This window comes from Falco punctatus, assembly GCF_963210335.1.
Source record: "Falco punctatus genome assembly, chromosome: 8".
Classification (NCBI taxonomy): Eukaryota; Metazoa; Chordata; class Aves; order Falconiformes; family Falconidae; genus Falco; species Falco punctatus.
In genome coordinates, this window is record NC_137588.1 from 16,320,517 (window position 1) to 16,340,128 (window position 19,612).

At 37.6% G+C, this 19,612-nt stretch overlaps 1 protein-coding gene across 6 annotated transcripts in view; it reads left to right on the plus strand.

Moving 5' to 3' along the window:
* Nucleotides 1–19,612, plus strand: part of PDE1A (phosphodiesterase 1A) — a 225,990-nt gene that overhangs the window by 168,317 nt on the left and 38,061 nt on the right. For all 6 annotated transcript variants that reach the window (XM_080400265.1, XM_080400267.1, XM_080400263.1 and 3 more), the window contains 4 exons: nt 11,897–12,079; nt 12,538–12,604; nt 13,561–13,677; nt 15,729–15,869. In XM_080400265.1, coding sequence (XP_080256391.1) covers nt 11,897–12,079; nt 12,538–12,604; nt 13,561–13,677; nt 15,729–15,869 — 508 coding nt within the window. The remainder of the gene's footprint in view (nt 1–11,896; nt 12,080–12,537; nt 12,605–13,560; nt 13,678–15,728; nt 15,870–19,612) is intronic.

Consider the following 19,612-nt stretch of genomic DNA (forward strand, 5'->3'; position numbering starts at 1 on the left):
TAAGTAATAGTTAAAAAGGAGATAACTTTAATGAAACCTACTTTTCAACTTTTATTCTTTTATTTTTAGTGGTTTACATTTTATACTCCATATTCTTAATTTTGGTTTATAGTATTTTGTTTTGCTTTTAGTTTCTCTTCACAGAATCACAGAAAGGTCAGGGCTGGAAGGGACCTCTGGAGATCATCTAGTCCAACCCCCTGCTAAATCAGGCTCACCTAGAGCAGGTTGCACAGAATCACATCCAGGTGGGTTTTGAATCTTCTCCAGAGAAGGAGACCCCACAGCCTCTCTGGGCAGCCTGTCCCAGCGCTGTCACCCTCAGGGTAAAGAAGTGCTTCCCCGTATTCAGGAGGAACTTCTTGTGTTGCAGTTCGTCCCCTATGCCCCTTGTCTTGTCACTGAGCACCACTGAAAAGAGCCCGGCCCCATCCTCCTGGCACTCCACCATTAAGATAATTGTATGCATCAGCAAGATCCCTCTCAGCCTTCTCTTCTCCAGGCTGAACAGGCCCGGCTCCCTCAGCCTTTCCTCACCAGGGAGATGCCCCACTCCCCCCACCATCTCTGTAGCCTCCGCCGGCCCCTCTGCAGCAGTTCCCTGTCTCTCCCGAACCGGGGAGCCCAGCACCGGGCACAGCGCTCCAGATGAGCCTCACCAGGGCAGAGCAGAGGGGGAGGATCAGCTCCCTCCCCTGCTGGCCTCGCTCCTCCTCATGCCCCCCAGGGTGCCGTCGGCCTTCTTGGCCCCAAGGGCACACTGCTGGATCACGGGCACCTTGCTGTGCACCAGCACGCCCAGGTCCTTTGCCGTAGAGCTGCCCTCCAGCAGGTCAGACCATAGCCTTCTTTGGACTAATAATGCAGGCTCCGTGAAATTCAGACTTAGAATGATGCATCTTTTGAACCTGGTGGTCTTTGTTAAATTTATAACAAACATAGGGTAAGCCTCTGCTTCTTAGTTGGACAGTATTATATATAGTGCTGTTTTAAATATTGACACTTCCCCATTAAAAATGATTTTAAAATTAAGATACTTATTGTGTGGTAGAGAGGCAATGTGGTTGCTACCCGTACTTTCATAGTAAACTCTTTTGCATGGCAAACTGCAAAAATAATCACATTTTAAACAGCATGACCAGCATTCTGTCGTCTAAATCTGTACAAAACATTTAAAGGTAAACACACAAAGGTCTCTTTAGCTTCTGGGAAGCTAATCCTCAAGGAACAAAAGCAGTGTATCATTGAGTCAAATGGCAACGGAGGCTGGAATTAGCTGCGTGCTTACATTTGTCCTCATTCCCACCAATTAATACAGGTTCTTTGTCCTGCACAGAGCTACCACTGTTGGGAGTCTGGAACTGAGTTAACTGAACTCATTAGTAGATTACAAATAATAGTTTAGATCATAAGCAGAATGGCCCACTCCTGCTGAGCCTGAACACACAATTTCATACATCACAAAGTTGGAATTCCTTGAGTAAGTTTCTTACATATGGATTGTGTATGGATAAAAGTAATTGCTATAGTATAGAGCAATGACAATTAATGCATAGAGTAAAGCAGTGAGAAAACCATCTGAATACAGATTACTTTTATTAACTAAGTCCCAGAAGGAAGTTGCATGCTTTACAGGATATAATAGTTCCTGAGATTTGGCTTATAAAATAGAAAATTTAATGATGCCTGGTTCTACAAGGTACAAAGTCTTGCAGGCTTAGGACCAAAGGTTCAGTACAGAGCTTCTGCAATTCATAAAAAAATACCCATGCTTTGTATTTTAAGCCCTTGCTTGAGCCCTGGATTTTGTCCAGATGAATTTACTGACCCATTGCTTACACATCCAAACAGAGGAAGACCTTGGCTTCAACCTGCCACCTAAAACTGAATCCTGTCTGTGGTGTTCTCTTCTTCCCCACCCTTCAGACAGATTTCAATATCAGCTGAGAAAATGCCTTCTTGAATATCTCTGAAGTCAGGTTAGGGATAGCAACTAACAGAGGGTGGGTTAGGAGCATCGTCCTAGCTCATCTTTCTGTTATGACGTACATCCTATTAAACAGTATAATAAAATGGTCCCACACCTATAGCAGAAGGACCTTCTGCAATTCTTCACAGGCACAGAGATGAAAAAAGCAAAAAGCAAAATCAAAGCTAAGGCCAACAGAGAGATCCAAGTACGAAGTATCTCACAGGGCATGTCCAATAAACTAACCAAGGATGAAGGAAGAGCCTGGCCTGTTTCACAGCTCTGTGGAACCATTTGTGCTGCTTAAGAATTAAATCTCAGGCATTAGTCTAGCAAAACTACTTTTTCTTCATAAGCCTGAGTTTTTTCAGTGGTCAGATCCAATTTCTTACAGTAGGAGATACCCCCCCCCCTTTTTTTTTTCCCCTGTATATTATTACTTCATTTGAGTTGATTGGAACCCCTGTATTGTTCTATAAAGTTGTGTGTGCACATAGAAGTACACGCAAATGTGTAAGCTGATGACACCTTGAATCTTTGTTTATAGTGCAACAGTCAGCTGGAACTGGCTGTAGAATTCAAACCCTTTAGCAGAGTATGAAGTATTTTTCTCAGGTCCTCTTACTTTCCTTTCGTCTGCTCCTCTGTTGCTCCACACTATAGCCTTTTATCTGAGCATAAGATAGCATTTTTTAAATCTATGGACACATACTCGTTTCTATACATGCTCTTTCTAAAACTATATGCAGTTGGGTTGGGGAAAAGGCAGAAACATAACACGGCAGGTTTTATTTATGGAGTTCTGAGAGCAGACTCCTTAGAAAAGGGATAGACAGTAGGGACAGCCTTCAAAAACTATGAAAAATTGGTTTGGGGCAATGACTGTCAATTTCCCATATAAAAGGTTCTGGGCTGATGGAAAGTTGGAAAGCACAGAGAAATCAGACATATGTATGTGCTGCTTTCCTATGAGCTTAATTACCTATGGCCCCATGTCAATGAATAAGCTTGTTTAACAAGCTCTTTGTAGGACTGCTGCATCTCTCAGTGCTGAATAATTATAAGCTGCACTAAACACTTCCTTGAAAGAGATCTAGCCCTTTGGTAGCTGAAGCAGAGGTTTACTGTCAGCTGAAAATAACCAGTGAAATGCTCACAGTTCCAGCCCCTCAGCAGATCTCCTCTGTAGAAGTAGTTCAAAGTTACTGAATAGGTGTTGTAAATAATTCTGACAAATCTTACAAAATTTTCTCCATAAGTACCTGCCACTTGGCTCAAGGTAGTGGAAGAAGGATATTTAGAGTGAAACAGGAAATAAATACAGCGTGATAATTCAGTCATGACAGCTGTTCCGTTCCTTGTAAACACAGCTCTCTATTTATGCGGAGAAGAAAATAAGTCAAATAAAATCTAGATGGAAATTACAAGATTAAAAGGTATTTTCCAAAGCCAAATAAAACAAAAATTTTAAACTTCTTGTGGAGAACATTTTTAAGTTGTACTGGATAAAATCACAATATTTTATTCCAGTTATGGTCTTACTACATTTTTAAATGCCTTTATATTTTAGAAAATATACTTCATTTCAGGAGGATATTTATCTGTGCAGGTTCAATTCCATATGTGGTTTTTAGTTTGTTTTAGGCTGTATAATGCCCTTTTAAAAGGCTTTAACCTCTTGAGAACTTTTGACTTAGAAGAGACAGAGTTTCAGTAATATATAAAGTAAATCAGTTTTATATAGCTGGCAATTGCTTTGAGCATCTTTGATTCAGCAAGACCAAATGACAAATACAGGTTATTGCTACATTCACAAAACTAAAGGAAATCTCATTAAGGGTAAGTAGCATTATAACAACATATGTTTGCATGAGAGCTCTGGAAATAGTAAAGGTATTTCAATGATGATATAATGGTAAACACAGTCCTTCTTGAGAAAAAGCTCTTACTTTTAAAAAGTGCACATTCTGATATGAATAATGTTAGCTAAAAAGGGGTTCATTAAGCCCAAGCTTACTGACTGCTGTTGTAAATAAACACCTTGGACCATACTGAGTTTCCAGTGCACTACTCCAGTAATGCAACAAATATTTCTGTGGTTTCTGGACCTAAAGCAGGGACAAACATATCTTCAAAATGTGGACAAAAAGGAAATAGTTTGAATTGTGATCATGTCACTTGCAAGAGAAAGATTTTCATCATTTCATCTCACCAAATATCTGTGTGACCCTTAAAGTGTGCCACAGAAGTATTTGTGATAGGAACATGCATGTGTGTATCTTTGTGTTGTGGAGCCTGAGGAAGAAGAAAGGAGCAAATGCCTGACTAGGTGCTGGTGCTCACAGAGCTGTGTGTCATGGAAGTGTGAATGGAGTTTAGCAACAGCCCAACAAGCAAATGAAATTCTTCCATTTCCAGGTGATCCCAAGGTAAGGAATGGTCAGCATAGCCTGTTCTTGGGCAGCTTTCAGTATGCAGTTTTGGTTATGTTTGCAAGCTGGACAAGACTGTTCCTGGGTGTTTTCAAGTATTTCAGTACTGCAATGGAACCTGAGTCCATAGGAGCTGCTCTGTCTTAGGCTATTAATTAGTATCTCAAAAAATAATGGACTAAGTTACTTATTTGATACCCCTGTGCTTTCTCTCACTTCTAACCAACAATATAGGTTTAGTGGCTTCTTGTGTTTTAAATGAGAATGAAAGTCAGTGAAGGCTCCATCTTTTGTTTCTTGTATTTCCTTTTCACAAGCCGTATTTTAGTATCAGTGTTGCAAGGCTCTAGGCTAGCACTACATCAGCTGCTCTGAGCACCTCACAGCAGGAATCTGTTGCTTGACGTTACAGGACCAGTTCCATTCCATTTCTACCTGTAGCGTGCAATATCTAGCTGACTTTGTGAATCACATAGTTTCAGTGACCGTAAGGCTCTAGTTATGGAAGAAATTGTGCTAATTCTGGTTACCATTATCCATTCAGGGTAACCAGCAGAGATAGTCACACCAGCAAATCTCTTTGCAGGTGCAAGGGTTGAGAAAGTTAAATTCTCTTACATCATAGAGATGTAGATATTTGTAAAAAAATTTTAAAGCATATGTTCCCAGTCTGTTTACCTGAAAAGACAGATTAATTTGTTCATTTATACACGAAGGTAACTGTTTCATTCACAGAACAGCGGGACATGTGGTCAATGACATTATTTCTTTTGAAGGATCTAGACAATATTTCTCCTCAAAATGAGCTTTTTTGAAAAAATCTGGGAATATTAAAGGAAATAATCTGCCTCATGATACAAGGATAAAACAAGTGGATTGGGATGCCCTACTTGGTAAATTATTTGCCAGATGAAAAATATGTTCTATATGATTCCTCTCTGAGCTGACTTAGTTGAGAGGTTGGAAGTGGCAATTATTTAAGCATGAAGTTAAATCATAATCTTGAATATTCAGTCAAGTTTGCTGTGAGTGTATACTGCTGTTCTCCATAGCCAACCAATGGTTAAATGTACTTTGCCTGAAGTTGCTTTGTCAGCAACAAATGTACCATTTGAAGTAAATCCTTCAGTTCATCCATTAAGGGAATCTACAAATGATAGTTTTGTAAAAGCTGCTATTGAGAAAAAGCTTATTGTGTAGAGATTAATTCAGTATATTCCACCCTTATAAAAGCTTGAAATAAGCCTTTAAAATCTTTTCTACTAAGCCAAAGTTTTTTTTCTGAGAGGGAAGATTACAACAGCATCAAAGTTATATAAAAAAAATGCACTTAAAATCACTGAAAATATGTTAAATTCTAAGTAAAACTCTTCAGTTCATTTAGGATATTTACTAAATGGCCTGAATCCCTTTTCTGAAGTTATTGAATTTTTCAATCTCAAAGTTATTGCTGTCTATTTATTTGAGTAATGCCCTTAGATAGTCCCTGCCCTACAGTATTGCCCTTAGATAGTCCCTGCCCTACAGAGCTTTAAGACTGCCACATTAAAGCAATTGAATTAAAAAAAGGGAAAAACATTAGCTCACAGCTGTACTCCTGAAAAATTATATTTTTTAATCTTGAATATTCTGACCTGAATCTTAATATTGTTGATGGCCTTTGGTATGTATGTCTCTATTTCTGAATAAGCACTACATATCAACAAGTGAATGTTTCCAGTAGCAGTGGTCCTTACTCCATTACTTATCTGCTGTTGTAATAACTGTATTTCATCCAGAGTCTTTGCTTTTTATTAATTTAATTGGTAGGTCTTAATATGAGGACTATTCTTCCAAGAATGTGCTAAATTTTAAGAGTACAACGTGTTGGTAAATTCATAATTTCCTTCAGAAAGGTACTTTAGTACTTCAGGCACTAAAACACACCTCAATCTTTTTTGCAATTTGTTTATCCTCGGTGGGAGTTAAGACCATCTTTTAGTGGATGTTAGTGGAAATTGTAATGGACTATAGAGGATGTAAATATGATTGAATATATTGATTCATGCTCATTCAGGAAGATAGTGAGACACAAGAATACAAATTGATAAAAATGTGAATCAGCTGTTTGGACTATAAATTCTTTGCTTTCTGCATTCTAGACCTAGAGGAGGACTTCAATCAGTTCACTCTTTAAGGATTGATCATTAGCTTGACTAATGCACTCAAAATTAAAGAGCTAATACCGCCTTCTCAATCCCTCCTCTGGAGATCTTTCACCATCTCTGTTAGGCAGCATGACTGATCAGCACTGACGTATTTTTTTTCTCCATAGCCATTATCTTTTTTTTTTTTTTCATTTTCTTTTCTTTCTTCTCCTCCATAGTACCTCTGATATATTCCTAAGGGAAAAGAAACACACTTCTGACTAGTCCATTACTATATTTAAAATTCTGATTAAATGAAAAGAGAGCTAGAAATTGTCACTACTTGCATTTTGAAAAATTATTCTTGGCAAAAACCACAGTACTGTGACAAGAAGATCAGGTTATTAGTTACTATGACTGCAATATTAGTTGATTGCTGAGCTGAAATGCAATGGGCCATATCTTACTTATTCCGACAACTGTCAATAGGAGTTCCACTCATGGAACAAGTAGAATTAAATAACCCAGGCCTCCCCCTCCCCTTCCCACACGTATCCCTTCCTTGTATTGCATCTACTCAATTGGCTAATGATATATGAGCAAAATAAGTGTATGTAACTGAAATTCTGACTTTGTGCTGTTTATTAGCACTATTAGGTGTTGCTTAGCTTTAGGAAGAAAAGGCTAAAATGTGTGCCTTGGTATATTAGCATTTATTTAATTCAACTTACTCAGTTCAACTAGGATATTGGAGTTCATGCCTCCCAGTTGAATGGGATTGATCTCAATAGAGTTTTACTTCAAGGCTGACTTTGTGGAACAGCTATGTAACTTTAAAACAGAAATTAAATGCCCACCAGCTGTGATCTTCAGTGTGGTTGATTTAGAGGATGAGGCTGTGGATCTTGCAGTCACTCCACTCCAAATATCTGTAAGGCAGAGATTCTAGCCTTGTGTTTGACAGTTACAGTCCCTTGGTATTCTGCTTGTGAATTTATCCAATGGCATTTTTTGAACCTATTTAAAAGTTTACATATTGCAAAATGTTGCAAAATTATATTACCATTTACAAATTGCATTTTACAACTTACAGTTACTAATTATATTGCAAAATCTTGCAAAAATCCCTGTAATATTTGGTAGAGAGTTCAGTGGTTTAGCTATATTTCTCTTTGTTTTGACCCTTTCTTCTGATACTATTTCACCTTTCTCTTCTTCATAATTTACCTATTCAGCTGTGATTCATAAAGTGGCAAGTTAGAGCGAGAAGTCTACATAAGAGTAGAATTATAGAATGCAGAATTTATAAGTATATTTTCCATTTATCTGTGCAATAATTTTCATTAGGCAAAACTGACACCAGTAACATCCTATTGATTCACTGATTTTACTGAAGCTTTTGAAAGTTGTCAGTTCTAAATAGATAGAAATTAAAACAGCAGTAATATAAGAACTCAGGAATACGAATGTTCTGAATATACACTTTGGACAGTTACAATTTTTCCCAGTAATTATAAACAATGTTGTAGAAGAGAAATTATCATTTTATAATGCTCAGTGATTGCATCAGAGTGACGTCATATATATCTGCTCCAAGAGTCAACTTTTGTTGCAGTTACATTCTGGGCAACAGAAGTAGCACCAACAAGAAGGACGAGCATGTAGAGGCTCTGTGATTTACTTGATATATTCACTGCAAAGATGTGCACTGGTAGACTAGGGGCCAGCAAACAAGCTGCAAAATAGTTCGACATAAAAAGAACAAGATCCATATACAAAAATAATGGTGGTGGCCAATCAAAAACTGGTTCTTGTTGGGTGAAAAAGAAAATGTTAGCTATTATTGTAATGTAACTGCTGAACTACTGTTAATACTTCTGGTGAATATGTACAAATTCTGATACTTCTGCTGAAGATTCTTTTTGTTACGTTTAGTTTATTAGAATTAATTAATAATTATTAGAAGTTTTGTAGAATTAATATATATGTGCATTTTGTAAATAGTAAAGTTACTGATAAAAACAGTTTGATGGTTTTATGTCTCATATAAATTTGCTTCATTTGGGTTATTTTAAAGAAGTATTTTTGAAACCAGCAAGTAAAAGGTGAACTATTAGATGTATTTCACAGAATCCACAATACTGTGTATGTATACATATATATGCACACCCATGGAAATATAATGGAAATAATATATTTTATAGTCAAGGTATAAATAGATGAGTAAAAGCTAGCACAAGTTACAAACTATGAAATGAGTTGAATATTGGATTCTAAGCATTTATGATAATTACGTATAGTTTGTATGGTGCAATGTATGGAGTAATTTATTTCCCTATATAAATAAAATTGCCATCAAATTATATATCCATCTAACCATCCATTTATTCAGATGTGTGGACCTATATATGGGCCTTGTCCTTGTAATTACAGAAGAATGTCAGTCACTGGTGAATTTATTAAAAGGCCATTTCTAGCAATGCATATGCCATGAGTAATTTTTCCCAATATAAATCTTACTCTTCAAAAAGCTAGGAAAGTGTAGAAAATAGACAGTTATGAGATGAATAATGAGTCTTTGTTTCCTCTCCTTAAATGTTGTTTCAGTCAGACTTCTGAAAGAAATGAATTCTTTTTGAGAAGTTACTAAGGTTATGTGTTGAGGGATCTGTAAGGGCTTGTACTGACAAGGGATTGTGCTTACAACCTAATTCTGTGTGGCAGTTGCTTCCCAAGTTGTTTAAGGGGGAACCAGAGACACTGAAACTCTCTCTCCCCTGTACTTAGCATGTTGTTCAGTCACCTCTCATTAACAGAGCAGTGGTCTCGTGTAAATTACTGGTTAAATAAACACTTTTTTCAGGTACTGTTTTCTCTGTTCTGTCTTCGTAAAGTAACTCCTGTTGCTGTAGTTTACAGACTGGGTAGTCCTGTTTTACAGATGAATGGTTTAAAAGACTAGAGAAACTGCAGTGTGTCTTGCTAGCCTTAATTTGTATGCTGGTGGCTGCTATCTGCAGAGCTCAGGACTTGGTCCCAAACTTGGATCTGCATCAAACTATAGTGAATTGATACAGAGCTCTGCTCCGTGCTGCACAGGTGATGTGCAATATCACTGCTGTGTGCTCTGAGGTAGCCTAATGCCCATGGTCCTTTAATCACCGGAATAGTTTCATCTCATTTGAGAGTTGAAGTAGTTACAAAAATATGATTTAGGGATTATAAAGTTTATTCCTGATTATACTACATATACATCAAATGACAAATATTCCTCAGAAATAAAATGTACTGATCTCTCCAGGGATATTTCATAACAGTGTTAGACTAGTAGGGATTTCAGTGGACTATAACATGGTATTCTATTTTGGAAATACAATCAGTTTTTAGCCTTTGACCTATAGCCAGTCTCAGCCTTGGTTCGGTTTTGCAAGATAATTTGCTGAAATCCTTTCCTCTACACAAGTCCTTCTCTTCCAAATGAAATTACTGAGTTTTGGTCTGTGTCTCACTGTCAGAAAACCTCATCACTCTTGTCCCTTCTGCTCCTCTTGCGCTGTGTGTTGAGTGCAAGTCTGATTCTATGTCCCTAAAAAATAGGAATGTTTTTGCTGTTCTTCCAATGAACAGTAGTGGTGTTGGGGGCATTTTATGGATATTTTTTTTTAAACCCAGCTGAAAAGTCTCACAAAATATGCTGCCAGCCAGATGAGCTGCTGAAACTGAGAACAGGGCAGATGAGCACAACTATACTATGTTCACCATTCACCAATAATGTATATGACACTTCTGGTGTCATGCTTCCTATAGGCATCTTCCTAGATTCATGTGGGGCTTCCTTTGGACTATACTGTATTCAGGCTTTTCTTCATCATCCACGTTGCTGTTCAATTCCTCTCCATGCCAGAGGAGACCTGGATTAGGCAACATTTCGAAAACATTGAAGAAGAGAAACAGAGAAAGTGAAAGGTGTGAAAGAGATGCTGAATAAATATGAGGAGAGAGTGCACAAACAGGGGAGAGTCAACAGAGTTATGCTAAGAGTAGAGAGAAAAGACAGTGGCAGATGTGACAACATGAAAATGGAAAAGTGGTAGTTTTCCTCTCCCAAGTGCCCGTCTGCAAATGCTGTTAGATGAATTCCCACAAATACATTCTCCAGGAATCCTCTTTGCTCAGGAGAAGAGACCCAAGTTTTAACTTGACAAGTGCATTGTCTGATAAATACTTTGTCTGTCATTGCTTTGTGTCCAATTCACACAAACTTGAGCAGTTTCAGAAAAGCAGTGTTAGAAAAATAGATCTATGTAATCAAATAATGCCTGTAATACAATTGGTACCACTTTTATTAAAGTATTTTAAAAGGTGGCATGCTTTACATATGTTCAGGTCATCCTGACTCTGGCGTTTCTTGCGTAATTTCATGAAGGAAAACTTGTTACCTGACTAAATAAGGGATTTGGTTCTTGGAAAACCCCAGCAGACTAAGTGATATGGGCAAATAACAGCAAGGAAAAAGTTGTGTTCCTACATCTGGTACGTTTATAGAAGTGTAGAATTGAAGTGTTGAGTCTGTTTTAAGATAATACTTAGTTACATGTTTCTTCTAAATAAAGTGATGTCCTCCAGTTTTGCTGAAGTTTGTTTTTAATACTTTTTCTATTTTGCAAGAGGTATACATAACTTTTCTAACTTTTTGAACAAAGAACTGTGAAAGCTGACTTGCAATCCGATCTTGTGTAATGTTTTTACTGCTATGGTTTTGTTACCCTGCCTTCAAAAGGAATACAGATCTCCACACAGAAGGATTTCATTCTCTTTAATACTTTTATTGCACTGGAAAAACATGATGAGCATGTATGAAGGGTGTTCACTGAAATGCATTCACTGTAGCATTGCTGTGTAATATCATTTACTTTGCATGTAAGTATCAAAACATCTTTTGTGCTGTTTTGCTGGAGCGATCAGGTGGACCCTGGTGATCTCGGTTACAGCAGCAACCCCTCTCCCTGTAGGTGTTTATGCCAACCTCTGTCTTAGATGTCTCCTTAGGATTTTATAACTCATTGATTACACTTCAATCCACCATAGCTGTGACATCTTTGTACAAAATCTTTTGTCTTTACTTGAATATCTTGCATTTGAGTATCTTTTACCTTCTGGAACATGAGCAGCAGGAGAGGGGGAAAGTGTCTGCTGTGCCCAGCTTCCCAGTGGCCTCAGTATGACTAGCAGAGAACACATTTAGTGATGTGCTGAGTCAGTTCTCTGCTCCTGTTAAATTAACTTTTGTTAGCTGATCACCTGTCCATACTCATTCTGCTTCTGTCTTGTCATTTTCTCAGTTACCTTGTATTAATTTTTTTTTGCAGGAAGCTTTTGGACACTGAGGATGAGCTCTCTGACATCCAGTCAGATTCGGTCCCGCTGGAAGTGCGGGACTGGTTAGCTTCTACATTCACGAGGGAAATGGGGATAGTGAAGAGGAGGCCTGAAGAAAAGCCCAAATTCCGAAGCATTGTTCATGCTGTACAGGCTGGGATTTTTGTTGAAAGGTGAGAGCTTTGTTTTCTTATTACAGCAAGTACTGCATTTAACCACAGTGTCTGTCACTGCAGATCCCTTAACTGGTGGGATGAACCTGAAGCAAATCTTTGAGCCAGAATATAGTTTCAGTTTCTGCAGTTGCTCTATTTTTCTATACAGAAATCCAGATGAAGCCTCTAAATTTGAGATTAAATCTCCTGGACTTCGGGAAATTCTGGGAATGAACTTTATGGTTTTGAAACTTCTACACTAAAATGTAGCAAAGCCTGCACTAATGTGAAAGAGTAATATACCAGCAGAGGGGCTTCGCTCATAAGTTCATAAAAAGATTTATGTCATCTTTGGGATCAGACCCTTAAATATCTTAGTCTTATTTCACAGACCGTGAAAGATGAATTAAAAAGAGAAATTTTTTCAGTAATTTTTAAAGGAGTGTTATTCCTTAACACTTTATTTGTTCTTTTAGGATGTACCGAAGAACTTCTAGCATGGTTGGTTTGGCTTACCCAGCAGAAGTGATTGTAACATTTAAGGTGAAATAAGTTTAATCATTGTGGAATTTGAATGAATTTGTACTTATGTTTTGTGACTTTTAGGGTGAAATTAATATATTTTCTTACTGAACATACCCTAGCCATAGTCAGTACTACAGAACTGAGCACACAGAACAGAGAAATTAAAAATATAAATTCAGAACTAGCATATGATTCTGTTTATTGTTTCACTGATTAGTTGTGATTTCATTTAGATATTATTAGAGCAATAGGTTTAAATTAGTATAGAATTTTTATAGAAATGTGAGACATGGTTTTATCAGCTCCCAGTGGTATGGTGATCAGTGTCTCAGCAGCATTTGCTTCCTTTTTAGGAAAGAAAAAGGAGTAGTATTGGGATAGAGCTAACAAAGGAAGCTGCAGCTTATGGAACAAGTACAGTATTTGCTGTGAATTTAAGGCATTACTGTATTTTACTCGAAAGGCTATCTTTTGTAGGAGTAAATTTCCTGTAGCTGTGTATGCAATTAAAAATTGGTATTTCTTGAGAATGTAGTAGCTCACCTTTTCCCCTTCAAGAGTCACTGATATATAAATCTCAAATTGCTATATGGCTATAGTGTTAATGACATTTCATAATAGCCTATTTAAAGGATGAGTATTCACATCAGCTCCTTGAGGTTCTATAGGCAGTTTGTACACAGATAGTTTAATTTTAAATATTAATGCCTTTGATTCAAAGCATACAAAGTGGCATAGTTCATGTTACAAGTATTTTATTCATAACTGACACAACTATTTTCATCATTAACATTGAAATAGTCATTAATGTGTTACCTGCAGTAGGAGTTGGAAAGAGTTGGACAATAAAAAAACCCCAAATTCTCCCTCTTCCCTTCAAAAATCCGCCAAATATCTTTTCCAGTGTTTAACTGGAAACATACTTAAACAGATGGAAATTTTATGTTTTGTTTTTCTTTTTCCCTCATCTACAGGATGTTGATAAATGGTCTTTTGATGTATTTGCCCTAAATGAAGCAAGTGGAGAGCACAGTCTGAAATTTATGATGTATGAGCTGTTTACCCGATATGACCTTTTGAGCCGTTTCAAGGTCAGAAACTAGTCAGAAGTAAAAATATGTATGCAAAAATAAGTATGTTAGATTTAAAATACAAGAAAACCAGGATATGTTTGAAATGTTTTTTTTTAATTGTACAATGTAGTGCAGAATTTCAAAAAATATGGCAAATCGAACATTGTAATATGGCCAATAGTTCTACCAAATGGAACTTCACCCAGAGCCTGCAAATTTTTCTACAACCCAAAAAATGGAAGGCTCTGTAGAGCCCTGTCTAAGTCAGTTTGGGGTGGGATGTTACTAGTGGGCAGATAAATGCTGTGAGTGCCAAATAAACAGATTATGTATCCAGCCTCTTCACTCAGCAGTACTGAATCAGTGTCCCAGATTCATAGAACAACGATTCCCAATAAGGCAGAAAACTGTCGTTAGTCCCAAGTACTTTTTTCATGGTCTGGATCATAGCATGCTGCCTACCACTGTGCAGGGGTTTCAGCTGAACCTTCCTTTCCTAACCAACCTGGGAGATATATAAAGATAAGGCTGCTTTCCCATGGTGTTTGCAGAATGTTGCAATACAGTATGGAGTACTTATAACCAGCTTCGAAAGGCTGAGATAAAAATGCCGTATTTATCATTGTAGTAGTATTGAATGGAAGTTTCATTATAGTTTCAGAATCTCTGCACTGCAAAACTCCATGCTCCTTTTGAGGAGGCTGCCTCACCCTGAAGTTGATTTGAATATTTTAATTTTAACCAATAACCCAGACTCACCTTTTCCCATCAAGCTTTTCCCTTCAAGCTCTGGGTGCTTGAAGTCAGAACCACACTGGCTGCCCTTAACAACACAGTCCAAAAGTACACAAAATTTCAGAGAGTACAGGCTCAGTGGAGCCTGTTTCTCGATCCCACTGTTTGCCTTTCAGGGCTTTTAAATAAAGAAAAAAATCTTAAGGAAAATGTCATTACATTATATGGGGGTTGTGGTTTAACCCCAGCCAGCAACTAAGCACCACACAGCTTCTTGCTCACACCCCCCCCCCCCCCGCAGCAGGATGCAGGGAAGAGAGTTGGAAGGGTAAAAATGAGAAAAATCGTGGGTTCAGAGAAAAACAGTTTAATAATGGAGATAATAACAACAACAACAGTAATAATAATAATAATAATATAAAGACATTGAATGAAAAGGAAAATAACAAAGAGAGAGAAATAAAACCCAAGACAGACAAGTGGTGCAAATGAAAACGATTGCTCACCACCAACCAACTGATGTCCAGCCAGTCACCGAGCAGTGGCACTGTGGCCAACCTTCCCCTCGTTTTATTTCTGAGCATGACGTTATAAGGTATGGAATATCCCTTTGGTCGGTTGGGGTCAGCTGTCCTGGCTGTGTCCCCTTCCAATTTCTTGTGCCCCTCCAGCCTTCTTGCTGGCAGGGCAGTGTGAGGAGCAGAAAAGGCCTTGGCTCCGTGTAAGCACTGCTCAGCAATAATGAAAACATCCCTGTGTTATCAACACCTTTTCCAGCACAAATCCAAAACATAGCCCTGTACCAGCTACTATGAAGAAAATTAACTCTATCCCACCAAAAAACAGCACAATGGGAAAATAAATGGGACTAGATAATACCTGTACTTCATACATTGCCTGGAGGAAGAAAAGGAAGGGAAGTCATACTGTTAGATTCAGGGAAACCTTGTCTCAGGCAAGGTAAAACTGGTGAAGAAAAGGAGATAATCCTATGTTTAGACTCCTATCTGCCATGCCTTTATTATATATATGAACAATGTATGCGTTCCTGGTACAGACAGACAAGAGGTGTCTTGAAAACCGTTTGGTTGATAGCTCTGCAGTCTCTTGTACACTAACCACATGCTGTGCATGGTGTATGTAGAGAGATGTAACATCTGCAAGAACTGGGTGAAGAGTCCATGATGCATAGAAGACCTTTACATTTTAAAGTTTTCTTTTGTTGTTCTTTAACTAAATTCTATGGTATATTTATTTGTGGCTTATTTATTGCATGATTAACTTTGCAGCTGTTGTAGGATAAAAAATTTATTTTAATTTTTGCTTCCCCCCAGATCCCTGTTCCCAATCTTATTTCATTTGCTGAAGCTCTTGAAGTTGGTTACAGCAAATACAAAAATCCGTATCACAATTTGATCCATGCAGCTGATGTTACTCAAACGGTGCATTACATAATGATTCACACTGGTATCATGGTAAGAAATACTGCAAAGCTCGATTTACTGCTTTTCTCAGACTGTACTGTTTTGGATAACTGTGCATATGTGTCTTTTCTTAAGGAAAAAGCTCCCTTAAAAATTGTGCAGAGATAGATTCCAAACTGCCATTCAAGCTGTGAACTTTTTGTCATTTTAAGAGTTCTTCCAGGATGGAACTCTTTTGATGTGGAGTGAAAAAGCAGGAAAAAAAAAATCCTCCTTAAATCCCTTTTGCTTTTCATTGCCTGGGCTTGGCTATTATATATCGTATTAAAGGAGATCATTTGCAGAAGTGGTGAGAATTTTTTTGCTTCCACATGAGAGCCTGGGAGGTATGATCAGGCAAGGAAACTTCAGCATCTGCTGAGGTCCTGGCCATTGAAAGATACACTGAATCAGTACAGGCTTACTCAAATACTCTGCAGCTGCTTTTTCTTTTAGTTTATAACCTTAATTAGGACTGTTCTTGCATTGTGTATATGCATATACTAGGCAGGAGATTGTATTTGCCTTGCACTATTGCAATATCCCAATATTTTTCAGTGCTTGCTTTGGGAACTGAAGTGAGTCTGTGCAAGCATTTTTATTCTAAACACTTACCTTAGATTTAATACCAGCAATGGGAGTCTCCTCACTATCTGCTTGCTGGAAAAAAGTAAATACTGACTGAAAGAAAACAGGCATCTCTGTCAATGGCCTTTTGATGATTTGTCTTCACTATGAATGCACTTGTTTCAAATAAAAAAAAAAAAAAAGGGGTGGGAAGTGATAATGCCTTATTTCTGTTTGCAGAGTCATAAAACGAATCCATAAGACTTCTGGAAAGGAAAGTTTTAGGGCTGACTCTATATGTCTGTGCTCCAATATATACACAATAAATGACAGTCATTCACTTATGTTAAGCTCTTTCTCACTGAAAGCTTTGTCTTTGGCTTCAGCGGAGGAAAGAACAAGTCCCTAGGCATCGTAGGGTTTGATTCTACTGTTTGAAGAGAGTGTTTTGCCTCTAAGCATCAAGTTTTTAAAGCTACCTTTTAACAAAAGTACTAATTGCAGAATGAAGCCTGGAGTCTTCACCAGCCAAGATTCCTTTTCACATGGAGGTGTTTTCTTAAGAAAGAACTTCCGTATCAGACTGAAGGACAGGCTAGACAGCTCTTGCCAAGATGACTTCAAACCAAAGTTGTTTTATACGATGTTCACCTATCAAAATAATATTTTAAAAAGAAAAAGCTTGAAGAGATTAGATCATAGTTCCTATCCTACCCTTGTCTTCTACTGTAAGATCAACTGCAAGCATTAAGTGATGTGAGACATGTTTTTATTGTAGGTATACAGCTGGATCAGCAAATTAACAGGGAGGAAAATCTTTATTGTATTACACGACACAAATATCCCTTGGGCCCATTGTAACTGTGCCCCTCTGCCCTTCAAAAAAACCAATAGCATCCAGATTTTCTATGTGGTGCCAGGACAAGGTTCCAACTTCCAGAGCTATCCTAGTTAATCTGAGATGTTTGACCATTGATTAAACAACTTCACAACATGCTTTGTGTATATCTGAACACTGAATGAAGGAACCTGTTTCATATTTGGGTATCTGCTGTTCTACAGGGTATACATGAGGATGAGAAAGGCCTCTCTAACTCAAGTTTTACCATATTAGCATCCCAACCTTCTAACTGCACTTTGAAGTGATTTAGATAACTGTTTTCAGAAAAGCTTAGACTTCATTGCTGTTACTTTGCTGTAAAACCTCATTAATGTTGCAATGCTGCTACAAAATATTCCTATATAATTAGACCATATTTTAAATACATTTGAATTGCTGAATTATAATATTGGAAAGTTCTTAGAAAGATATCTAACTAGGACAACACTTAGTCAAGAGTGCCTTCAAACAGATGTAGCTTGCCAGGCAGAAGGAACGTTTATAGAAATCAGTGTTTGAAAGAGGGCCTAGTGATTCTGCAGCTTGCAAAGTATTTATGTCCCAAACGTCATTTGCAGTTTGAGAGCGCATCAGTATGATGCAAACATTCCATTTATTTTTGGGGGATTTTTTCCTGTTCCTTGGTTAACCCTGCAGAACCCTACTCAATAACAATTTGAAGTTTGCTTCTCAAGCTAATATTTTTCAGAGTCTGTCCGTTGTAATGCCTCTTTTCTCTCTGTTGTATCTTCTAACAAATACCTGGACTGGAGTCAATTTGAGGCAATTCTATATCAAATTCCCATGTATTTTTTGCAGATTGGTATGTGATTTGAAGTTCTTATGCTTTCATTGTATCTTAAGGAACTAACACTGACTCCCAAATCATGCAAAGAATTGCTGTCTTCGTTGTTCGCTTCTGAAAGACATACTGAAGCAAATGTTTCAAAAAGCTGGATTTTAGAAAATCCTTTTCACAATTCCAGTTGTTAAGATCATACATTTTGTACCTTTTATAGGCACCTGGAAAACATCCACATTTCAGCGTCTACCAAAAAATTTGGCTGGTCAGAGTTTATGCTTCTCCACAAGCCTTTAGAGAGATTCCGGTGAAGAATAACACATATTCAGAGTCACAGTTAAAGAACTGAAATGATCATTGTAATTTCCAACTTATAATATCTTAAGAAACAAGATCCAGCCACCTCAGATCAATGTGTTAAAAAGTTAGATATCACAGATGGCACATAGTCTATTAGCCTTCCTAAGAGATTAAATCCCAGATGATACGACTGAGAAATATAAGTCAACCTTGGATTTATGAAGTCTTCATCTTTATAAAGATTAAAGAATCCAAGTCCCAGGGAATAAATCTTGTAAAGAACTTTTGAGTCATCGATCATCTTCCCACTATCCCTTTTCTCCTCCCACATACCTGTATTGCTCAAACTAAATGAAAAAATGTCTCTACTGTCAATAAGCGCATTGTGAGACTCCCTTTCTTACTCATTTTTTAATCCACTGTTGTCTAAAAAAATAGTTTGAACCAGAGCTCATGAAAAGTTGAAATGTATTTATTTACTTACAAGCAATTTATAATGCTGGAAAACATCTCTCAGTAGTAAACATCTTTTCCAATAGGTGTTACACCTGCATTACATAGTATCTTCCCGGAGGGAAGTAGGTTCCAGCTCTTCACAATCTTGCAGCCCTCCAGATACCTGCTTTTCCCTCTCCCTTTGAGCAAAACACTTGTTAAGTGTCTTTCTAAGAGCTTTCTCCTACTGCCTTAGAAATCCTTTAGCTAGAGTAGTTTTCTGAGTCTGTGATTTGAATACAGATCTGAAATTTGCCTGTACAGCTACAGTCCCTAGAGTAGTTGCTGTCATATAGTAACGTATGAAGTTTCTGTGTAGCCTGTAGACATTGTTGTAAGAAATCCTCTTCTACTTATAAATGCATTGTCTAGCAACTCTTTTGGTTACTAAACAAGCTGATCTTTGAAAAGGCGTCTTAAAGCGAAAGTTTATGTTTAGCTTTAGTTACTAATAATTTCTGGGTTTCTGTTCTGTCTGGTATGTTGAAAACATTGTGAAAGCCAGGACTGGTCATGGCCTGGTTTCTTGTGACACACAATATGATGAAGGTCATCGTTTCCATTTTTAGAACTGCTTACAGTACATTCTCATTCCTCTGTTGTGACCTTTTAAAATCTATACTGCTTCACCAACAGCCAGTACTTGTTGTTCCTCAGCAGTCTTATTTTGTCACTGAATGACCTATTTCATTATTCTCTTATTACTTATGA